Source organism: Tiliqua scincoides, chromosome 5 (assembly GCF_035046505.1).
Source record: "Tiliqua scincoides isolate rTilSci1 chromosome 5, rTilSci1.hap2, whole genome shotgun sequence".
In the NCBI taxonomy this organism is placed as follows: domain Eukaryota; kingdom Metazoa; phylum Chordata; class Lepidosauria; order Squamata; family Scincidae; genus Tiliqua; species Tiliqua scincoides.
Window position 1 is genome coordinate 6,713,997 of NC_089825.1, and position 22,445 is coordinate 6,736,441.

Here is a 22,445-nt window from a genome sequence, read left to right on the forward strand (position 1 = left end):
AACATCAATTTGCATTATAATATTAGCTGTTTTGTTCTCAATACCTTTTCTAATGATCCCAAGCATAGAATTGGCCTTCTTCACTGCCGCCGCACATTGGGTCTACACTTTCATTGACCTGCCCACCACCATCCTAAGATCTCTCTCCTGATCTGCCACAGACAGCTCAGAACCCATCAGCCTATATCTAAAGTTTTGATTTTTTGCCCCAATGTGCATGACTTTACACTTAATTACTTACATCAGAGCATCAGAGAAGGTGGAGAATGGACCACCCACAGCTGCAGCTGACACTTCAGTGCCAGCTGCAAGCAGTATGTTCTCTGCCCTTTCTGGTAGTCTGTAGGGAGCACTCGATTGGTAGGACGCCGAAAGTGACTGAAGGCAATATTTTCACCTCTGTACTAGTTTTCTGTTTGCAGGTATTTTTGTTTTACACAGAGGAGGATTCAAACTGGAAGGCCCCAGCTATAGCCTGAAGTGGTACAGTCCACCCCACTGCCTCAGCAGTCTCCCACCTTTTTCCCCCTGCACATGTAGACCAGGTCTCAAAACCCATTCCACCAACCTCACAGAAGTTAACCTCCCACACAACTCAAACCCTCTCATCATTCTGCCCAAAAGTCTTTTCAAAGTCCAGCTGTCCCAAGAACCCTATAAACCCAGTCACTTCCTGCCTTTCCAGCCTCAATCTCTACCCCCCCCCCCATCAGACTTACTCTCCAGTCCGTAATGGAGAGAAACTGATTTATTTATCATGGAGGACAGCCCCTCCCCCAGTTATCCTGTGTTGCCACCTGAACTGTGGAATGATGGATTATTGGAGGAGGGATTGGCTTTGGAACACTTCTCCCTGTGGCACAGGCTCATCAGCACCCAATAAATTTAATGGTGGGAAAATCAAAGGCAAAAGGAAGCTGGAATAGCCAGTTCACTGAGAGAACTGCCTAAAGCCAGTGCTCTGTTTCTAAGGGGTTTCACTCTGCCTGGAAACCACACCCTCATACTGAAGTTCAGCCTTTGTTCCCAGATATGTATAGATCAAAGTGGTGAGGGAAGACCCTTTATACATGTTAGGAGGTACCAGGGATGCTATTTTTCACATTACAGACTTACTGAAAACGGGTTCCAAGAAAAACACTTCCTTGCATTAAACTCCCTAGATTCGGGGCCACTTTCACAGTGGCATAGTGTCACTTCTTCCTTAGTGCTGATGCTCTAGACAAGGCTGGAGTTAATCTTATTATAATCCCTTCAAACACACCTTCATGTGTTCAGGCCAATCCATAGAGAGAGGAGATTAACTCGGGGCCAAGCTGAGAAAAATCGAATTGCTGGCCTGCAGAGCAGCTTTCTCTGCATATAACTTGATTAGCTGTGCAATGCAACCCAGCAAGGAAAAAGGCTCTCCCTCCCTTCTGAGTTTCCTACTCATTGCAGATGTAATAGGTATGAGCAGAAAACAGACCAGGTGGGGAGTAGCAGAATCCCAACTTGCTGAGTGGTCAAAAACTGAGTGCTAGCGTGGAGGAATGTGAAATATTTTTGCATCTCTTTTCAGGGGTGGAACGTAGCAATTTTATGGAACATACAGATACCTACAACCATCGGTCACTGAAGAGTTTTCCACTGACAGACTGAACCTGGCTTCCTCCAGCTGATTATTCTGTGAGTTTTGCAGGGGAGATAGCTGCATGTCAACTGGCCAGCATGTGCAATCCCTTCTCCAGTAACAGTCAAATGTTTTGCAAATGGGTATGGTAGGGGGGAGATTTTTCTTGTTTTGGTTTGTTTTAAATGCTCACTTGGATGCTCATGCATGTCACTATTCAATAGTCTGCCTCTGATGAAGTAGGAGATCAATACTGTAAACAGAATTGAAATAGGCACAAGTCATCTACAAAACACTATAAATCTGCTTTGGGGAGGAGGATGTATTACTGCCATTAACTAATCAGTGCTCTGCCCAGCCACCTCTGCTGCAAAAGTCCCAAAGAATGAGAAGTACAGTTGTCAGTGCAGGCTCTCAGTGTGCATTGACTTATTTCCTATGTACACTGTATGCATCCTTAAATAATATGGGCCTACCCCAAAAAACCCACTTTTTTAGTCGCCAAGAATGTTTGAATGAAGTTATGATATATTAGGGGTCCTCTAGATTGGCTCTAGTTTTGGTGGAAAGGCATAGCCACCTGATCTGCTGATTCAAGCAGCTTCCTCATGAGAAAGCCAATGCCACAGCTTCCTCATGAGGAAAGCTGCTTGAATTAGCATATAAAGACCCAATCCTATCCCATTTTCCAGTGCTGGTGCAATTGTGCCAGTGGGGTGTGCGCTGCATCCTGTGGTGGAGGGGCAGTCACTGGAGCCTTCTTAAGGTATGGGAACATGTGTTACCTTACCACAGGGCTGCATTGTAGCTACAATGGAGCTGTAAAGTTGGATAGGATTGGGCCCTTAGATGGCTATGCCAAACCCTCCAAAATAGAACCAATCAGGCAAAACCAATGCCATTTTTTGGACTCAGCACCCCAAATATAATCAAGAATATGTCTAACTTTTAAGACAACAAAATGTGTGTGACCTGTGTAACTTTCCTGATGTGGACACAAACCAAATTTGGGGAACAGAGTTACCATATGAACCTGTTCCCCAATATAGCACCTGAGGATCACACCACATTCCTCAACTTCCTCTGGCTGGACTGCCAGTACTCTGCCTTCTTCCACCTCCACCTCTGCACCACCACTGGTGCTACCCCATTTCTCTGCTGCTCCCTGATGTTGCAAGTCCAGATGCTACTTTGTAGCATGGAACTTTGGAACTTTGCCCATGAATGGTGGGCAGGATGTGGCTGGCCTTATGGCGAAGTCGGTGCTTAGAACAAGCCAACCGCTAGAGCAGGAAACTATGTAGTGGGATTGGCCTATGAAACAGCCAGGTGTTCAAATGCTAATGCGATGCAAGACATCTTCAGGATGAGAGCGTGGATAATAATGACTTTGCCACTGTTCATTTGCAAGTGGCAACAAGGATGTCCTCTTTTCCTCAGTATCCCTTGGCCCTACACCAAGCCTGCTTCACTTGTGACCCACCCTCCTGAACACCAGCCGACTCTTGTGGCCTGTCCCATACTGACAAACTTTTTCTGTGGGCACTCCCAGACAGGCACCAAAAACAGAACAGTATACTTAAGTCCCCATCATGCTTGCCTGATGTGGAGTGCTGTGAGCTGCCTTTGCCTTGATGCACCACAAATTCTTCAGGCCTGGCTTATACCTGTCTGGCTCCAGGACTGAGCCTCCTCCATGGGTGAACCCCCCTCCCCAGGTTACCTTGTCAGCAATGGCGCCTCTGGGATTTTTCCTCCCCTCAGCAGCCATAGATTGATGGCCACTATTTTCTTCCCCATACAGACCAAAAAGAAGCATTGTCTCAGGGTGCTGTGAGGGAAAAATGGCAACTCCTACGGATGGCCACCATTTATTTCTCCACAGTCTCCAGGAATAACACTGTATCCAAAGAACTGTGGAGGAAAAATTGGTGACTTCCAGGTCTAATCCTCTCCATGGGACCTGAAGGCAGATGGCAGCAGTGGGCCTTGAGTGTGCCCTGCGCTGATGCCAGGACTGCTGCCCTATACGGTTGACAGAAAGCTTCCTGTCTTTACTGTCCCTGCCTTCCTCCAGTCACACCAGTTCCACCGCCTCTTGCTCTCCGCCGTTTCCCTGGTGCACCATGCAGCCCACTTTGTTGTTGAAGAGACGAGACAGGCTTCCCTTCTGAGAGCTCCTGCCCTGGAGAGACCTCTCCTTCTTCAAGCGCCGCTTGTTCTGCTTGCAGATTTGCCGTATGTCCCAGATCCTTAGCGTGCCATCGTGGGAAGCTGTGTATAATAGCTCATTGTGAATCTGGAACAACAGGGCCATACTTAAAGGCTGGAGTGGACAGCTTGGCATCACAACAATCAAAACACGGCATGGCAGCAAAGAGCCAGTCTTTTGCCTTACCCTTTTGTAGGTCTCTCTCTCTCTCTCTCTCTTCCTTTCCCCCCTTATGTGTCCAAATTCCAGGTGCACAACTATGCATGGGCTGGTTGGAAAGGCACTTGGCACACACTGAGAGGCACAGCCATCCCTGTGATTGCAGTGCTTTTCATTGCACTACTATCATTGAGTTTCAACAGTCAAAACAAAATCCAGAGCTGAGGCTTCGCTCAAAATTAAGACCTGCTGATACCCCAAGTGTCCAATTGTAGATACCACAGAAGCAGAAAATTCCAGATTCGAATGAGAAATTCTGCCTTCTACCTGGGCTGCTCCTTTCCCCACACTTCCTTTTTCCCCAATCTCACTTTGCCACTCTTTTCAAATTGTAGGTGCTCTGAAAGCCTTCTGAGGCCTGTGGAGGGCTGCTAAACAGTTCTTTCAGTTTCCATAAAATCAGAATCAGGCCTTCCAGAGACCTCAGAAAGCTTCTGGAGTTCCATAGATGTTGAGCAAGGCTCCGGAACAGAGGTAAGTCTCCTCTCTGCTGGGGAGGGGTGACACAGCATGTTGCAGTCCTATGCCCCAGGGCAGCACAGGGGCCAGGTCCACAACTGCCCCTCCCTTGATAAAATCTTTTTATGCCTTAAAAAAAAAAAATCTTTATGCCTGTTGTCAGTTGAACTCCATTAGAGCTTTACCCAGTCCTCCTCAACACCTTTGTTTAAACTTTGGGAGGGGATCTTTCATGCAACTGGGATTTGAAAATGACCTCTCTCTGCCTGACTCTGTCTTCATGATGGCAGGAATAGTCTATCATTTTGGCTCTGGGAGAGGGACAGATTTGGAGGAAGGAGGAAGGTCCTAGCCTCAGGGGTCACCTCCACTTCTGATCACCACACTGTCCATAAACGCAGGTCAGCAGGTGCATGACAGAAGAACTCTGCCAGCGCCTCCATAGTTGTTCATTCTGTTGGGGTCAAATGGCCAAACAGAATGGCTACAGAACGTAGCCAAATGGCTACAACATTCTCTACATGCATCCTGGAGTCAGGGCTTGATGTGCATAAAAAGGGGCAGAAGGGTTCTGCAGAAGCAGCTGCTGCTGTTCACACTGAGGAGGGGTAATCAAAGAGCCTGCTTCCTGTGTCTTGGCTCCTGTATGGACTGAGGACAATACTAAAGGGCCAAGTGGGAAAGCTCTGAGGGCTGAACTAAGCCCACAAGTTGTTGGCCCCCACTTCTAAAACTACCTCACCAATAGACAAACATTGGGCAGGTTATTTTCAACCTATAACTTTAGCTCCATGAAAGCATCTAATGCTTTTTTAAAAAAAGGTCAGGCGGCAACTGTTAGCCTGCACATGCCCGATCTCAGCTGATCTCGGAAGCTAAGCAGGGTCAGGCCTGGTTAGGACTTGGATGGGAGACCGCCTGGGAATACCGGGTGCTGTAGGCTTATACCATAGTCTTTCGAGACTGAAGGTTGCCAACCAGACCAGCAAACCAGCTTCATTGGGGAATGTGGAGTTCTAATAGTATATAAGAGGCAGTAATACTTCTCTCCCCATACAGGACTTTCCCCCCCTCTCATAAGAATCAACTACATCCATCCACCGTGCCCCGCAAATCTGCGATCAATAGCTCAAAAGTACTTGCAATGGAAGTGGTGCTAGACCAGACCGTTACTGCTCTACATTCACTGGATCCTCCTGCTTCCTTCTGCAGATGACAACTCTCAGAATGCCAGCAGCTCACCTGGATGCAATTGATAACCAGCTTGTGTCCTCGAAACACTCTTTGCAGAATGCCAGTCTTCGTATTAAAAGCCCGAGCGCAGGCATCACCACTTCCTGTAAACACTGTGACAAAAACAAGGACGGACAACGTTTCAGATTACCTTTATTTGATGTGTATCCTACTTTTTTGAATCCAAGTTTTTGAACTATCTACAAGGCAGCTTTCAAAGACAAGAACTGAAATATACAATAACCAACTTATTGATTTCTTGATTTCAACCAAGATTTTGATTTCTTTCCCATTCTATCGTAACTTCAGAAATCAGGGACATTTCTAATAGAAATAAAAACTTACTGTGAAGAGCAGTAGGGATCTGGGTTGGTCTTAAAAGAGGGATGAGAGAACAAAGGAGATGGGGGGGTTGTTGAATTTGAACTAGCTGGGAAGTATTTTTAGTTGTCTAAATTATAGCCTGAGTCCTCAGCGTGAGGCAGAACATAACTCCATTTTTTTTAAAAAAGCATATCTCAGGGAAGTTATAATATATTATGTTATCTTTTTTATCCTCTCAGCAGTTCTGTGAGACAGGATTGGACAGGCCTTTTCCCAAAATTGTCCAGGTCACGAGGAGGGGAAACTAAACCTGAGAGCAGGGCATCCAACCCAACTTTCTATCCCCTGTTATCCCCACTGAACTGTTTGGTTCTTAAAATATACAGTGTACATTCAATACCAAAAGTTCAAACATACACACACGCACAAAGTAAGGCTTATAAATTCATGACATAAATTATAAATTGAGTAAAAGATTGCATCGCTGAATGTGCAAACAATTAATCACTACTTAGCAAGCCAAACAATATTTCTTCTTCAAACCACAAATTTAATTGTTTGAACAACACAGCAAATCATTTTCAATGTTACTGCCTTATATAAACGATATTTTCTTATATAATATAGTAGGTATTCTACTCTTTGTTTGCTGAATCAATTGTTTAATTCACATGAACATTTTTTGTTTTGAAGAGATATTCCATAAGAGTGACCCAAAACTATTACAGGTTAACTGTAACCTGAAAATTGTAACTGAGCAACTTTTGCCTTTAGACTCCAAAAAAAGTTTTAAAGCAATATGCTAAAGCAAATCAAACAAAAAAAGCTTTGAAATAATTTAAACCAGTGCTGTGCATATTAGATTTACAGCTGCCATATTGTTCCAAGGACTGATATCAATACACTCTAATCTTTTCATTTTCTGTCTGGGTGAGCATACTGAGCTGCCTTTCTTACAAAGAGATCTTCAAGGCCTTTTACACACAGTTGTATATCATCACTCAAAATTCTGGAATAGATTTTTATTTTTCCTTAATCTGTGAATAAAAATAACAACAGAGACAAGATTTTGATGTGGAAAAACCGATTTACCATGCAGACGGGTAAATCGTAGTTTAAACCAACATCTAAAACTTCTCATGTGCCTTGTTTCTTTACATAGAACATAAGAACAGCCCCGCTGAATCAGGCCACAGGCGCATCTAGTTCAGCTTTCTGTATCTCACAGTGGCCCACCAAATGCCCCAGGGAGCACACAAGACAAGAGACCTGCATCCTGGTGCCCTCCCTTGCATCTAGCATTTCAACATAGCCCATTTCAAAAATCAGGAGGTTGCACATACACATCATGGCTTGTAACATGTGATGGACTTTTCCTCCAGAAATTTGTCCAATCCCCTTTAAAAGGCATCCAGGCCAAATGCCATCACCACATCCTGTGGCAAGGAGTTCCACAGACCAACTACACGCTGAATAAAGAAATATTTTCTTTTGTCTGCCACCTTCACTTATCACCTTGACAGACCCACATAATTTGTTTGAAACTGAAATGCCAAAAGGGCCACCATTCCCATAGGGTCCTGCTCATTCCGTGAGATCAACAGGGTAGGCCATGTCTATGATTCCCTACAAATGTTTTTAAAAATCTGCTATTCTGTCTGTTTTTCATGTTGCATTTTTGTTGTTTTAAATTTATTTTTATTGTTGGTAAAACTACTTGTTAAAATACTTTGGATGCCGATGTCCAAAGGTGGGATAAAAATCTTCATATTAAATAAATAAATAAACTTAAAAATAACATGTATTCATATATGTAGCATCATCTGTGTATACAGGCATGAAAGTCCACACGGAGGGAGGAAACTGGAAATTGGAGGCTACTTTGGGTCTCTCTAGAGAGAAAGGTGGGATAGAAATACTGCAAGTATATAAATAAATAAAATCATTTGTGAGGTAGCAACATAACAACAACTCCTACTGAAACTGTCTATTCAGTCGGAGGTGATTTTTCTTCCCTTCGGAAAAAGGACCACAAGTGGTCAACTGCATTCATTTTAGCATAGCATCAAAATCATTCCTAAGTGCTTATATTACATCTTTTCTAATTAGAAAGTTAAAAACATATCTAACCTAAATGGCCCCAGTCTTTAAATCAGCCATTTTCAACCATTGTGCCATGGCGCACTGGTCTGCCGTGAGTGGTCCACAGTTGTGCCACAGGAATTTGGGGGAAGATAATTTATTAGTAGGGCCAATGGGGTTGTGAGCCGTCCACTGGCAGCAGGGTGTGCCTTGTCAATTGGCAAAAACCTGATGGTGTGCCTTGACAATTTTCGTGCCTTGTCAGTGTGTCATGAGATGAAAAAGATTGAAAATCGCTGCTTTAAATGACAATACAGTGCACTTTCAACTCCATTGCAGGAGAATTATAGGGTGACCTTTACATCTCCAGATATGAAGACTCTTATTTTTAGTTGCAGAGGGCAGAGTGTCAATCTTTAATGGATTCACCTTGGGGCAAGCACCACCTCCACATTTTCAACTAGCACATTGTTAAGGAAGAAGGGAAGCTGCTGATACAATATGGACTTCAAATTTGTAACTGCACCTAGCTGAAGTGCACATTATATCAACTGGGTTGTGGATTTTGACTCCATGGATTTTTGCTAGTGTGAGTGCAGCCTGAAAGAGTATCAGAGTGGATAGGTTTTTAAAATGGCATACAAACTCAGTACACCCTCTGGGAACATATGCCTTTATGTTCTAGTGTGTTTTCTTTGATTTTTTTTTTTTTTTAGGAGAGCAGGAAAACAGCCCAACTTTGCCAACTGCCAAACTCATTTCATGCCATCTGGAAGCATTTATTCCTTCAACAGAAAGGCTTTGGTCTGCTGCAACAGAAGAGGCAAGAGTGACTATCTGGTTAAACAACTACTTGTTCTGCCTTCAGCCAAGGGCAAGTGAATTCAGATGGCAAGGCAAATGACAGAGCCCATAATACCTCTGCATATATTTCCTGAGTCTGCCTGAAAGTATCCCCAACACACTCACACTTATTGTAGTAACGGGGGGGGGGGGGAGACAGTCCCATTTGTAGTGAGTGTATATAGCTTAACATTTTGGATTGATAAAGTAGAGTCTTGCTGCCAGCAGGGACGAAGTCCAAATGTACTATTTGGTTTCTTAAGTGATGGCAAGTACATCAAGGGTACATTGTGCAGGAACACATCCTATGAAAGCCCTAGAGCGATGAATGTGCCCAATTAAGGCTGCCACTTGAGCCTGCAGGCAGCACAAGTAGGAAGATGAGGACAGCCTGCCAACAAGATTCTCCACCATCCAAGAAGTCCATTGCCTGCTCTACGGCTGACCATTCATCAAAGGTACATAATTTCTTCTCTGCAGCCGAGAACCATAAGGCTCTGCTCTAACCTCGTTCCATTCCAAGGATTTCATTTCCAGGTGCGTGTGGTAGTCACTCATTACTAAATGAGTGGAGTATATTCTTTGGAGCATCAATTTAGGACCATGATATAGTCCTGGGGCCAGAATTACAGTAGTAGCTCACAATGATGTAAACGTAATGGAGGAAGTGGAAAGTGGAGAGATGCTGCAGGGATACAAGTCTGCTTGCTCCATGTTTGGCTGTACTTGTCGTAAGAGGCGACTAAACAGCCACCGGGTAGATGGGACTCGTCTGCCTGGGAAGGCAGCTCATCTGAGAGAAGGAAAACTCTGATCCCAAACCTCCACTGCCTTGTGGCTACATCCAGTTATGGAAAAGGCTTCAGGAGTCAACCTGGAGGCAAAATCCGGAGCCGGAGTCCCTGAGGCAGTTCATGGCTGAACACAGTCACGTTCTGGCAACTCTTGCAACGCCGCTGGAACCAACCGTATTGGCCTCTGCCTTTCCATTGGACCATTTCAGGGACGTGGAGAGGGGGGATTTGCTGCATGGGTAACAGCCTATCCTCCATACCTACTTTACCCAGGCTTCGCGCACTGGAGAGGACACTCTGTTCCAGAACCACCATTCAGAGTGTGACACCATAGTCTTTCGAGACTGAAGGATGCCAACTACTGCTCCATGTTATTAGTTCCTGATGACAATCCCTTTCCCAAATCCTATACAGAAACTGCAAAAAGAAAGATGGATGGGATGCCTGAGGCAGTGTATAGCTCTGCCTCACATACCAGCTCCCCCCCCCCCCTTACCTGGCTCCTTCTTCCACAGAGACCCTTGAATCTAAGCAGGAAATGTAAGGCACATCAGGATTGCTCCCAGAGTGCTCTACATTTCCTCATACCCCCAACAGACCTGGCACAGTGCCAGTGCAAGTAAGGTAGTGGTGAGGTGAGTCGCAGGCAGTTCAGGAAAAATTTGGGGGAGGGCAGGGGTGATTCGGGGAACTGGATCTCAGCAGCAACAGTGTGCACCAGGATCCTGTTTTTCCAGGCTGACCTACTCCCTTCCTCTCCTCAGACTTATGTCAATTTCTGGCATGGGTACAAGGAGGCCCACTGGTGATTAGTCAGCCTACCAGGAGGTAAATAAAAGATCTTCTTTTTAGTCACCTCTTGTTGGCAGTCTAATTATCCCCTCCCCTTCATAGCACATGGTGTGAACTCTGTTGGTGTGGCTGCATGTATTGGACTGGTGAAGGATAAGATCAGGTCGCTAGGCTGCAATCCTGTACACATTTTCCAAAAACAAAGCTCCACTTAACTCACTGGGACTTACTTCTGAGTAGGCATGTGGAATAGTGCACTGTTAATCAATTGTGTTAGAGAACAGCTGCCAAATCACCAGGGCATTCATAAATATGAACCTGAGTGCCAAAGACCGATAGAAAATTCCAGAAGTTTTCCTGTTGCAACAGAGCTGAGATGAGAAAACAAAGATAGCTCAGTAGCACTGACTTCACTATGGGGTGCCAAGAGTGTGGACCACACGAGGTGACACCCTGGGGGGGAGGGGTGACACCACTAGTGGCCAAAATTTTGGAAGCTTTTTGAAAAATTTATAGTTATAAATAAAACCATCATGTTGGAAAGGTAACTTCATGCATAGTGTAATGAAACAAACCGTGTTGAATTATCTGTATTCTATCAAACGTTATGGCCAATTAATAAGAAAAACAAAAAACACAACTGCCTCATGTAACAAAAGGTGGATTTTCTTTTAATGTTAGAAGTTAATGGGGGTAACACCAACCCTAGTGATGCCACTGCATTTAGGCTGTGTGTATGATACTGTAATTTATTCTGTATGGTCTGGAACAAGAGAAGGTCCACCTTGGGGGTAACGCAATGAGCTCTCACATCAGGTAATGCAAGCCCTAGTGATGTCTTTGCTAGGCATTCTGTATACTGACTGGGGGTTCCAGATGCCATTTTACCTGACTCTTAAGGGCCTTAGCAAATTTGAATCAAGGCATGAGCAAGGAAAAGAAAAATGTATATGTTTCTAAAACATTAGGATTAAAATGTTTTTTGGCGGATCCCAAAGGATCTCCTCTATGGAGAACTTGTGCAGGGAAAGCACCCTACAGGTAGACCACAGCTGCGATACAAGGACATCTGCAAGAGGGATCTGAATGGACCTCAACAAGTGGGAAACCCTGGCCTCTGAGTGGCCCACTTGAAGGCAGGCTGTGCAGCATGGCCTTTCCCAGTTTGAAGAGACACTTGGCCAACAGACTGAGGCAAAGAGGCAAAGAAGGAAGGCCCATAGCCAGGGAGACAGACCAGGGACAGACTGCACTTGCTCCCAGTGTGGAAGGGATTGTCACTCCCGAATCGGCCCTTTCAGCCACACTAGACGCTGTGCCAGAACCACCTTTCAGAGCGCGATACCAGAGTCTTTCGAGACTGAAGGTTGCCAATATAGGATTAAAATATATGCCAATATCAGAGAAGCAAGATGGAAAGGATACAGGTGAGGTTTGGAACTTACATATTCCAGCATGATATTTCAAAGTGCTGACAGTGTGCTTGTGAGCCTTGTACGTCCGGACTCGCTCTCCAGTATCGGCCAGCCAGCATTTCACTGTCTTGTCTGCACTCCCTGAATACAAGTGTCGGTTCACAAGCTATGGGAGAAAGGGGCAGAAAGAGCACTTTCATACGGGAGAATCAGCCAGCATTATCTTCAGTCTCATTTTCCTACTGGGAAGGAAAACCACAGAGCAGTTAAATTTTGAGCATTCAGGGCTACCATGCTATTGTCTGCTCTTGCATTCTGTGCAAGCTAAGGCTCCCAGCAAGCCCTCAAATGACTCTGAGATGTCAAAGAACAGATCAACATCAGATCCTCTCCTGCTATAATTAGGAGCAGTGCCTCTAAAACTAGTGGAGACTTTACATCAGCACATGCATTGGCCCATGTTGCATTTATTGGTCCACAAACTGCAACAGATTCGAGCTAGTGGGGCATAAATAGAGGCTACTGAATGTGAGCGAAAAGCTGGAACTCCTTGGTGCAAATCTTATCTGGCCTAAGGCAAGCCACTCTCTTTTGGGTCCATCAACAAGATATTTATTACACGGGCAGCCCAATTCTAACCTGCAGTGGGGCCAAGTGGCTTGTGGCATTACCTGTGCTAGTTAGGAGCAGTTGGAGGTCTACTCAGGGTAAGAGGATATTTGTCCCTTTGGCCTGTGTAAAGCCCCAGTCTGCCCAAGGAGGCTTCTTTGATCTGGGCTGGCTAAAGCGCCGGTTCAAGTCCAAGAAGCCTGCCCTCCCCCCCATCCAGAAACACACACTCTCCCTACCCATGTTCAGGCCCCTCCACCCCTGCACTGACAAAGTAGCACCCACCTGCTCCAGTAGCCACAGGGCTGGATCTGGAACCAGTGGGATGGCACAGGCCTTCCCGTTGGTGCAGCTTACTCCTGAGTCATTGCAAACTTGCTTTAAGGCACGTTTGGGACACCCTAGGCTGGCACAAAGGCTGCTGTGCCAGTGGAGCACAAGGTTAGGATTGTGTTCTAAATCTCATCTTGTGGTCATGGAATTTAAGGTAACAGCACACAGAATTCTCAGATAGTCTCTCATCATCGGGAGGCAATGAACAGTCCTAAACCTGCTTAACTTCAGATATTTCAGATCAGGCAAACTGGCATCTACTTTGAAGATGATCTCAGTAATACAGTATTTATAACAAAGTAAATGGATAATTATTACTATTATTACCATTATTTTGATGATGATTCTTATGGTTAAATACACAATTTGGAAGGCCATAGAGACAGCATAGAACCCACTATAGTTCCCCTTTTTCCCTGGGAAGATGGGGTCCCTGGGAAGACGGATGAAGAATCAATACATGTAGGGTAAGTACAAATTCTTTTTTTAAAAAATGCAGTCTCTCTTCTAAGTGCACTTTTAATGTAAATGGCATTCATTGGGGGAAGGGGGGGAAATAGTAATGCATGACTGACCTGGATAAAATTGGATTGGTAGAGATAACCGAGGTTCCAGTCCTATCCAAATTTCCAGCACTGATGCAGCCACATTAATGGGGTTTGTGCTGTATCTTTCGGGGGGGGGGGGGAACAGTCATTAAGGCTCAAAGTAAGGGAACAGACCTTGGAGCTGCATCAGTGCTGGAAGGTTGGATAGAATTGGGCCCTCAGTTGAGGATAAGGAATTAGCAGATTCAGATTTATGCATATTTAAAAAGAATCAATTTTAAAGCACAGGGCAAGTTATGAAACTGTACATTCCCTTGCCAAAGTTTTGCACTATCAGTGTATCCTACCAATTGTTTTGTTGCTGTTGTTTTGAACTACCAACATGGACTAAATCAATAACCTTTCTCAATCTCAGAGCTTCTATTTATTGCACGTTTTCCCACCCCGCTGAGGGAGAGTGCCTGCTTCCAGAGATCCGTTATTTTAAATGAAAAATGTCTCATGCAGCCTCCCACAACATTCGTTTGGCTAATGGAATGGAAAAACAATTGCAGCCTTAGGCTTAAGGTATCCTATATCGTGAGCCTCATGCCAAGTATGTAACAGGAAAGCCTATACAAGATCTTTGTCTCACTTTTATCAAGATAAAACAAGGTGGGCAATCATTGCAGAACACGCTTTTAACTCCTTTCATCAGAAAGACAGGCTTTCCACCAACATGAGTCAAGATTCATTTTTCATGACCTAGGAAAGACAGGGGGAGGGTTAGGAGAACGAAAGGGGAAAACCCCCTTCCTCAATATTCAAGTCCCAACAATGGCTGTTTTAAGAGAAAACATGACAGAGAAGACACGATTCTCAATTACAATCTGCCTGTGGGTTGAAGAAGCAGCAATGGTTTGTTGCTGTGTTGTTTTTTTTTTGGCTGGCTGTGGAAAAAGCTTTGTTCACTCTGGCTGACTTCCCAACAGAACAACTGTTGGAGAAAAGCAGAAAGTGGAGAGTACAACCGGACTCCTACCTCATACAGCGTGTTTACATGGCAGCAACTGCCGGGGCTCTCAGTTAGGAACTGAACTGGAAAAGTCCCAGAAAGACATCCTCTGCTGCAGAAGACCACTCCACTTCTCTTGACTGTCAAGTGGTCAGTTGTTCATATCCTCTCTGTACACATACACAGTTACTTAGGACCCCATTCTATCCAATTTTCAAGCGCTGATGCAGTCATGCCAATGGGGAATATGCTGCATCCTGCAGAAGGAGGAGAGTCACGGACACCTCCTCAAGGTAAGAGTGTGTTTGTTCCCTTATCTCAGTGTTGTGTTGGGACTGGAAAGTTGGATAGGATTGAAACTTTAGTTTGGCTCCACACTTCTGTGGACAGCAATCTGGCAAACTGACAGTGAGGTTCTCGTTTATACTTATGCCACTGGACAAATTAATTGCCAGCACTCGCACAAGTTCCTTAAGCTCTGAAACAAGCACTGTCTAGTGGAGCTGCCTTTTGAACACTGCATTGTAAACCCATTAATCTGCACAGTGTCAAAATCAATCTCTACAGCAAGAGACTTGTTTTACAGCCACTAGTGTTACACTGATGCCATTACACCAGTTTGTTGGCTATTTCAGTTTACAGTGTGGGATATACTGGATACAGAATTGGATAAAGATTCCTGAGCAGACTTTTTAAAATTGTGAACATGCAATTAAGCACTCTGAGCAGCTTTTACTGACACTGCTATGCTTTCTCCACCATAAGAATATATACAAGTCAAATAATTTCAGGGTGATAATTGACTCTTAGGAAGATGTATTAAGTGATTTCGGGCATTCTCAAACTTGGAAATACCCCCAATAGAAACTGAGCTAGGACCTGAAAGTGCTTATCCACTGAGCAGAGATGTGAAGATCTGTGGGGGTAGGGGCGTTAGAAACCAAGAATTTGGTGAAAAATCATAAGGAATTATTAAGAAAAATGTTTGCATTCCGTGTTTTACAATAATATTGCTGCAGCCAAGTCACATTGCTGCAAACCTCTTGTCCAAGATTCAAAGGTATTAAGGATAAAACTATCAGTACTGCATTTGACTGACCTTTAACACCCTTTCCAGATCCCTCCTACCTGTGTACTTGCCCAGCAGCCCTTCTCAAACCATATAGTATGGCTCCTTATCCAAAGTGGCTGTTCTCTCATCAAAAGCCAACCTAGACAGCTGCTCAGGTGATCCAAGCCGCAATCTCAACCTTGGCACAATCAGTCTCTTACCTCTAGGCAGATTACAGATCCTTGATGCTCTTTGAACACTCTCAGCTGCTCCCCAGTCACAATATTCCACGTTCTAATAGTGTAATCAGTGCTGCCAGAAAAGAGCTCTCTGTTTGGAGCATCAAGTATAAGGCACAAGACAGCCCCGGTATGTCCCAGCAGGGTCTGGTGACAACGCCCACTGGACACCCACCAGACTTTGACAGTGCAGTCCGTGCTCCCTGTCACCAGGAAGTCTCTGCTTAGTCTTTCCTCCTCTGACTCTTCCTCTTCTGAATCCTCAAGTAGGTCCTCTGAGGAATAGAGAGCCAGTGTCAGAACACAGTTCCTATGGCCCCGGAACTCCTGGATGGGCTTCTCCTTATCCACACTCCAACACCGGGCAGTCCTGTCATAGGAGCCACTGAAGAGGTAATCCTTGGAAACCAGGATCCTGTTGGAAAAAAATAGCCACATGACAGATGTCCTCTTTGCCTCATTGGTAGTTAATGGTTGGCAACCTTCAGTCTCGAAAGACTATGGTATAAGCCTACAGCACCTGGTATTCCTATGCAGTCTCTCATCCAAATACTAACCAGGCCTGACCCTGCTTAGCTTCCAAGATCAGACATGTGCTGGGACCAAGGCAACGGGTATAGCTGCCTGTAGTTAATAGAGTTGACGGGGAATCTACATCTTTATTATTTATTTAAAAGATTTGTATCCCGTCTTTCCTTTGCAGGAGCAAGTGTTCAAGGTGGCTCACAGTTCAAAATTAAAAATGTATATTTAAAAAAAATGTTTAAATCAAAAGGGCAATAACAACTTGGAGGAGAGCAAGTAAACCAAAGCACTGTTCTAGAGGGGGTGAAGGAACAGTGTCAGGGCTGACCAGGATGAGCACTAGCCTAAGGGCCATCCAAAGGCCCACCCTGAGCTGGAGGCTCTCACAGGCCATCTGGGTGCCAGGCCTTACTTTGCCCACACACTAGTTGGACTAAAAGTCTGACTCAGGGCCCAATTCTATTGAGTGCACACTGACTCACTGCCGGCGCACACTGTCTCAAATGTGCCATAAGGCACGTTTGTGGGCATTACCACTAGCCCAGCACTGGAGCTGGCCTAGCATGAGCCTGCGCTAGCATAGTGCCAGTCAAATGGTTGGCAACCTTCAGTCTTGAAAGACTAAGCCTACAGCACCCGGTATTCCCAGGCGGTCTCCCATCCAAGTACTAACCAGGCCTGACCCTGCTTAGCTTCCAAGATCAGACAAGATCAGGCATGTGGAGGGTAACAGTTGCAGCAGTCAGAGGCCACAGCAGTCTGTCATCCAGTGGTTGCTCGGAGCACTGGACGATGGAGAGATAAGTCAGGGGAGAGGTAAGTAAGTTGGGGAGGAGGCATTGCGGGGTGGGGAAAGGTGTGGCAGGGGAGAGAGAGGGGCTGGAGGGGGTGGACTGGTGGAGCTCCACCAGATCTGGAGCCCCATGTCAGGCCTCGCAGGCCGACACCAGGCGTCCTTACTCTGTGCCGGCTAAATAGCCGACACAGAGTCAAGTAGCCCCATTGCGGGACTGCTTCCCTTTCTCAGGGGAAGAGGACAAATGTTCGGTGGCTTCCCGGATGCCGACAGGTTGTTGCAGCAGCCATTTTGGCACCATGGCAGTCCTGTGCGCCAGGCAGCTCAGAACTGGGCTGTTAATCATGAGTCAGCTTCATAAGCTCACCATGCACATCTTGCCATATTTTCGCTTCTCTGCACGCTTTCTGTCTCTTTAGCCCCTCCGTGTAGTATTTGCATTTCAGCTACATTTCATTTTACATATCTAAACACAATGCTGCACTCGAAGAGAATGCAGAATCCTTGGATTTGTGGTTTCAAGCTTCTTTTTCAAGCAAGGAGAGCATCATCACAGTCATATAACTCCTTTAAAATGTGGTGGTGGAGGTGGAATGAAGTTCATTTCCTCAGGTACGAAACCTTGCAGATGACTAGCTTTAAAGCTGCAGTTTGGGAGATGAACCAACCCTGAACCCAAAACAAGCACAGGTCTGAGAGATATTTTTCAGTGAAACAGAACTGAACCCAGACCTAAAATATCTTGTTGCCTTGAATCTGAAGTGCAACTGAATCTCTACAAAAAAAGTAGCCACCAAAATAAGGAGAAATAAGTAATCAGGCATTGCAGCTTTCAATTACACAATTAATGCTTCATTGTTTTGTTTTTTAATCCTCGAACATATATTTTTAAAGAAAATTTAATAGTTTTGAAATATCAATAGCAATCGCTGCATTCATTTGTACTTCAAACAAAAAAGTGTGATATTATTTAGAGGAAATATATTTAAACTGGTTCAAACTACCAATTTGCTTTTTAAAGGTAGTATCTGAACAAAACAATTGGAAAAAAAATACTAACACAACTGGATCAATTTCTTAATGACCAGCATTGGGCTGAGTTTGCAAGTGGTCATAATGGAGCAAATTTGAACCAGTTGGCACTGCAAATTTATCTGGAATGTTTAATTTAAAAAAACAAACAGAAAAACACAAAACACAATGGGACTTACTTTGTGATAACAAAATGGGACAACAAAACATAATGGGACTTACTTCTGAGTAGATATTCAGAGGACTGCACTATAAGTTTGGTTTTAAGCTTCACTGGGGTCAATCAACAGCAAGGCAGGATTCTAAATCTTTTTTTTTTAAAGCCCTAACTGTATCCTTTTACTACAAAGGACTGCGCCTAACATGATGTTTTTAAATCTCTATCAGGTGCATCTGTTACCAATTGAGCTGTTTTGTTTTCTCCTGCACTTGTGTTCCCAGTAGTGGATTTGGTTTAGTTTTGCCTTGCTCTCTGCTGTTCTTTCATTTCCAGGCTGTAGCTGTGTCAGCACTGTTGCCAGGATAACTAATCACGCAGCCAAGAGCACATGCAGCAGAAATTTATACAATTAATTTGTGAAATACAGAACAGGGGAAAACTGCTTGTTTGAAAAATAAAAAGTTGGGGGGAAGAGAAATCAGCCGGGGAGGGCAGTCTAGACAACTCTAAATGAAGACTCTGCAGTACCACCTACCTGTTCACAATGGATGTGTGCCCTCGGTAAACAGCCAAACACTGGCCCGTCACCATATCCCACTTTCTAATTGTATGATCTGCACTGCATGTGAAGGCAGCTTCATTTTCTAAGTGGCAAAAGGTGATGTAGCTTTCGTGCCCTGGGAATGATATGCAGGGGATAAAAATAATCAGTGCAAGTGATTGCTGAAACGATACAATGGAATTATTTTATGTTTGTAAGCACAGTTGACTCCCACCCTCAATCATGAACCTGATAACTGTTCTGCTCAGAACAAAGACGTGCCTAAGGACATATATACACTGAGACAGTGGTTCCCAAACTTTTTCAAACCGGAACCCACTTTTTAAAAACTGTATCGAAACCCACCTAGACAAAGCACATTTGCCTAGTCATGAGTAAATTTTCCATAGGGCTCAATATATTTTCCTTACATAAGAACATAAGAACAGCCCCACTGGATCAGGCCATAGGCCCATCTAGTCCAGCTTCCTGTATCTCACAGTGGTCCACCAAATGCCCCAGGGAGCGCACCAGATAACAAGAGACCTGCCTCCTGGTGCCCTCCCTTGCATCTGGCATTCTGATACATAGCCCATTTCTAAAATCAGGAGGTTGTACATACACATCATGGCTTGTAACCCGTAATGAATTTTTCCTCCAGAAACCTGTCCAATCCCCTTTTAAAGGCGCCCAGGCCAGATGCCATCACCACATCCTGTGGCAAGGAGTTCCACAGACCAACCACACGCTGAGTAAAGAAATATTTTCTTTTGTCTGTCCTAACTCTCCCAACACTCAATTTTAGTGGATGTCCCCTGGTTCTGGTGTTATGTGAGAGTGTAAAGAGCATCTCTCTATCCACTTTATCCTTCCCATGCATAATTTTGTATGTCTCAAACATATCCCCCCTCAGGCGCCTCTTAGCCATCAGCTTGTCAGTTTCGCAGCCCACCAAAAATCAGGTAGAGAGTCTCTGTAAAAGGTAACAATAAGAAGTTTTGCTGCACCTTAAAGACTAACACATTTCTTGTAGTATAAATATTGTGGACTTCTGTCCACTTCATCATATGTATGAAGTAACACCTCAGTAGGCAGGTACATATATACACACTGACACAGTAGGAAAAAAAATGGAGAAAAATAATTTTCTTGTAGTCATGTCTACCATAGATTTCTCTTGATGCAACTGCAACTGGGAAACAGAGAAAGTTTACGATAAAATAAATTGGTTAATCTTAAAATGCCATAAAACTCACTGCAGGTTTTGCTGGAACAGATTAGCACAGTGGTTCCCAAACTCCTACACGGGAGTTGGGAACCTGGTAACTTCTGGTGGGCGTGAGGGCAGCAAAGGTGCTGCAGCGATTGCATTCCCCTTAAGGGAGAATGGCTCTCTTCTGGGTCCCCTGGTGGGTTGCAACCCACCAGTTTGGGAACCACTGGACTAGCACAGATATCCATCTGGAAGTTGTTATGACATGAAAGATGACCAATAATTTACACTTTGAAAAGTATAGCTTTTGCTGACTCAAGAGAAGGAAAGCTTTCTTTGCTTTGATTCTCATTTTATGCCCACCAATCCACACAGTCCTCATTCAACAGGTTGTGTAGGCCTCCACATTCTTTTGTCATTCTGAGGTCAATCTGTGGGAACTGTACTTAAAGCAGTATCTCTTAAAGACAAAAAGTTCTGAGAGCAAGCAGTTGAGAATTTTGTATCAGCCCAGTGGGGGTGTATTTATTCAGCTGCAAAAACACTTGTTGTTTAGGATAGTGAATTCTTCTAATGAGGTATTAAGGAACTCCAGGAGGACAAAAACAACAACAAAATGCACTCTAGGTAAAAAGCCTGCATGCAAAGCAAAGCATAGCAAAGATCCGCTGCATCTTGTACCTAAGAATGAAAGAATACGAGTAGATAACAATTTGCAGCTCATGTGCACTGAGCAACAGTCCCCAGGGCAAGCAGACAAGTGGTGGCAAGACCTGTCTGGTTGCTCATTCCTCCCCTATGCTCCCTCCCAGAGTTAGGAAGACCACTGTAAAGCTAACATAGCACAGGTCCTTGGTTTTTCAAGGTGAGAAGGCCTGCTAGTTTTTGTCTGAATTAAGAAAAGAAGTTGCATCTTCCTTTTCCCTCGGCCAGAACAAGAGCCACAGTACAGCCCAGCTGTTTCTCCCACAGCGCAATCCCATACACATCTACTCAGAAGTAAGCTCCATTCAGTTCAATGACACAGCATCCCAATCCTATCTTCGGTGGGGCCACTGGATGCAGTGGCGCCAAAATGGCGACCACTGTATGCAGCAGCTCCACCGAGGCTGCCAGAGATCTCCTTGGGAGAAGTGGACATTCATCCCCTTCCCCCAAGGAAAGCCCCAGGGCTATTTTGCTGGCGCAAACAAGAGAATTTCCATGTCGGGATTTCAGCCCAATGTGGAGGATAGGATCCATCGGAACCGGGCTCTATACCCCACTCATTAAATTAGAATTAATTTAATTTCAATGGGACTGGATACAACCTAGATGGTTTAGGAGCATACAGCAGCACCATCATCTAGTCTTCAGAACACCTGAACCCTCACTTCAGGTACAAAAAAGTTGCTTAGAAAGTGCTCAGGTGTTCCAAAGACAACTGCAAGAATTTCAGAAACCTCCTGTTATCTGACTGTCTTAGGCTTCTGTCAAAACAACTAGGAAGCAACTGGCCAGAGTCTACAGTAAGGCAACTACAGCCATACACCAATCTCATTTGCTCACAACTTAGAAGAGGCTGTAAACCAGCGCCAAGCTCTGTGGTAGAGGACACAGCTACTGTACCTTGAAAATGACCCCTGCACTGGCTATCAGCAGTGCTCCAGAGTCTTGCAGTGCCGTCTTCACTGCCCGTCAGCAGCCACCGCCCATCTGGACTGAGGCTGAGCCAGTTGATGCCTCCCTGGTGATCAGTGCAAACTTTCAGTGCTGAACTATTGCTCCCCATCCTCCAGGTATCACCACAAGGTGGGAGCAGAGGGAGGCTCATAGGCTCCAAGCCATATTCAGAATGGAAGCAGGTCTTGGAGCAGCAGCCGGCCACATCAAGTCAGCTTCAGCCATCATCTTTGGTGCAAACAGACAGAAGGGGGATTTGGGTCTCTGCAAAAGAAACAAAAACAACACACACACGCACACACACACGCACGCACACACACACACACACACAAAATGAGATCTCAGAGATAAGAACATAAGAAGAGCCCCACTGGATCAGGCCATAGGCCCATCTAGTCCAGCTTCCTGTATCTCACAGCGGCCCACCAAATGCCCCAGGGAGCACACCAGATAACAAGAGACCTGCAAGGCTTCCTGGGAATTGTAGTTAAGAACATAAGAACAGCCCCACTGGATCAGGCCATAGGCCCATCTAGTCCAGCTTCCTGTATCTCACAGCGGCCCACCAAATGCCCCAGGGAGCACACCAGATAACAAGAGACCTGCAAGGCCTCCTGGGAATTGTAGTTAAGAACATAAGAAGAGCCCCACTGGATCAGGCCATAGGCCCATCTAGTCCAGCTTCCTGTATCTCACAGTGGCCCACCAAATGCCCCAGGGAGCACACCAGATAACAAGAGACCTGCAAGGCCTCCTG

General features: G+C 44.9%; 1 protein-coding gene across 1 annotated transcript; it reads right to left on the reverse strand.

The window, feature by feature from the left end:
• Positions 1-3,689: 3,689 nt before the first annotated feature.
• On the reverse strand, positions 3,690-21,797 carry WDR86 (WD repeat domain 86). Its single transcript, XM_066631310.1, has 6 exons — positions 21,635-21,797; positions 18,808-18,949; positions 15,742-16,174; positions 12,016-12,151; positions 5,745-5,848; positions 3,690-3,911 (listed from the first exon to the last, which is right to left on the reverse strand). Exons 1-6 carry the CDS (start codon positions 21,795-21,797, stop codon positions 3,690-3,692), a joined length of 1,200 nt encoding a protein of 399 aa, XP_066487407.1.
• Positions 21,798-22,445: the final 648 nt, after the last annotated feature.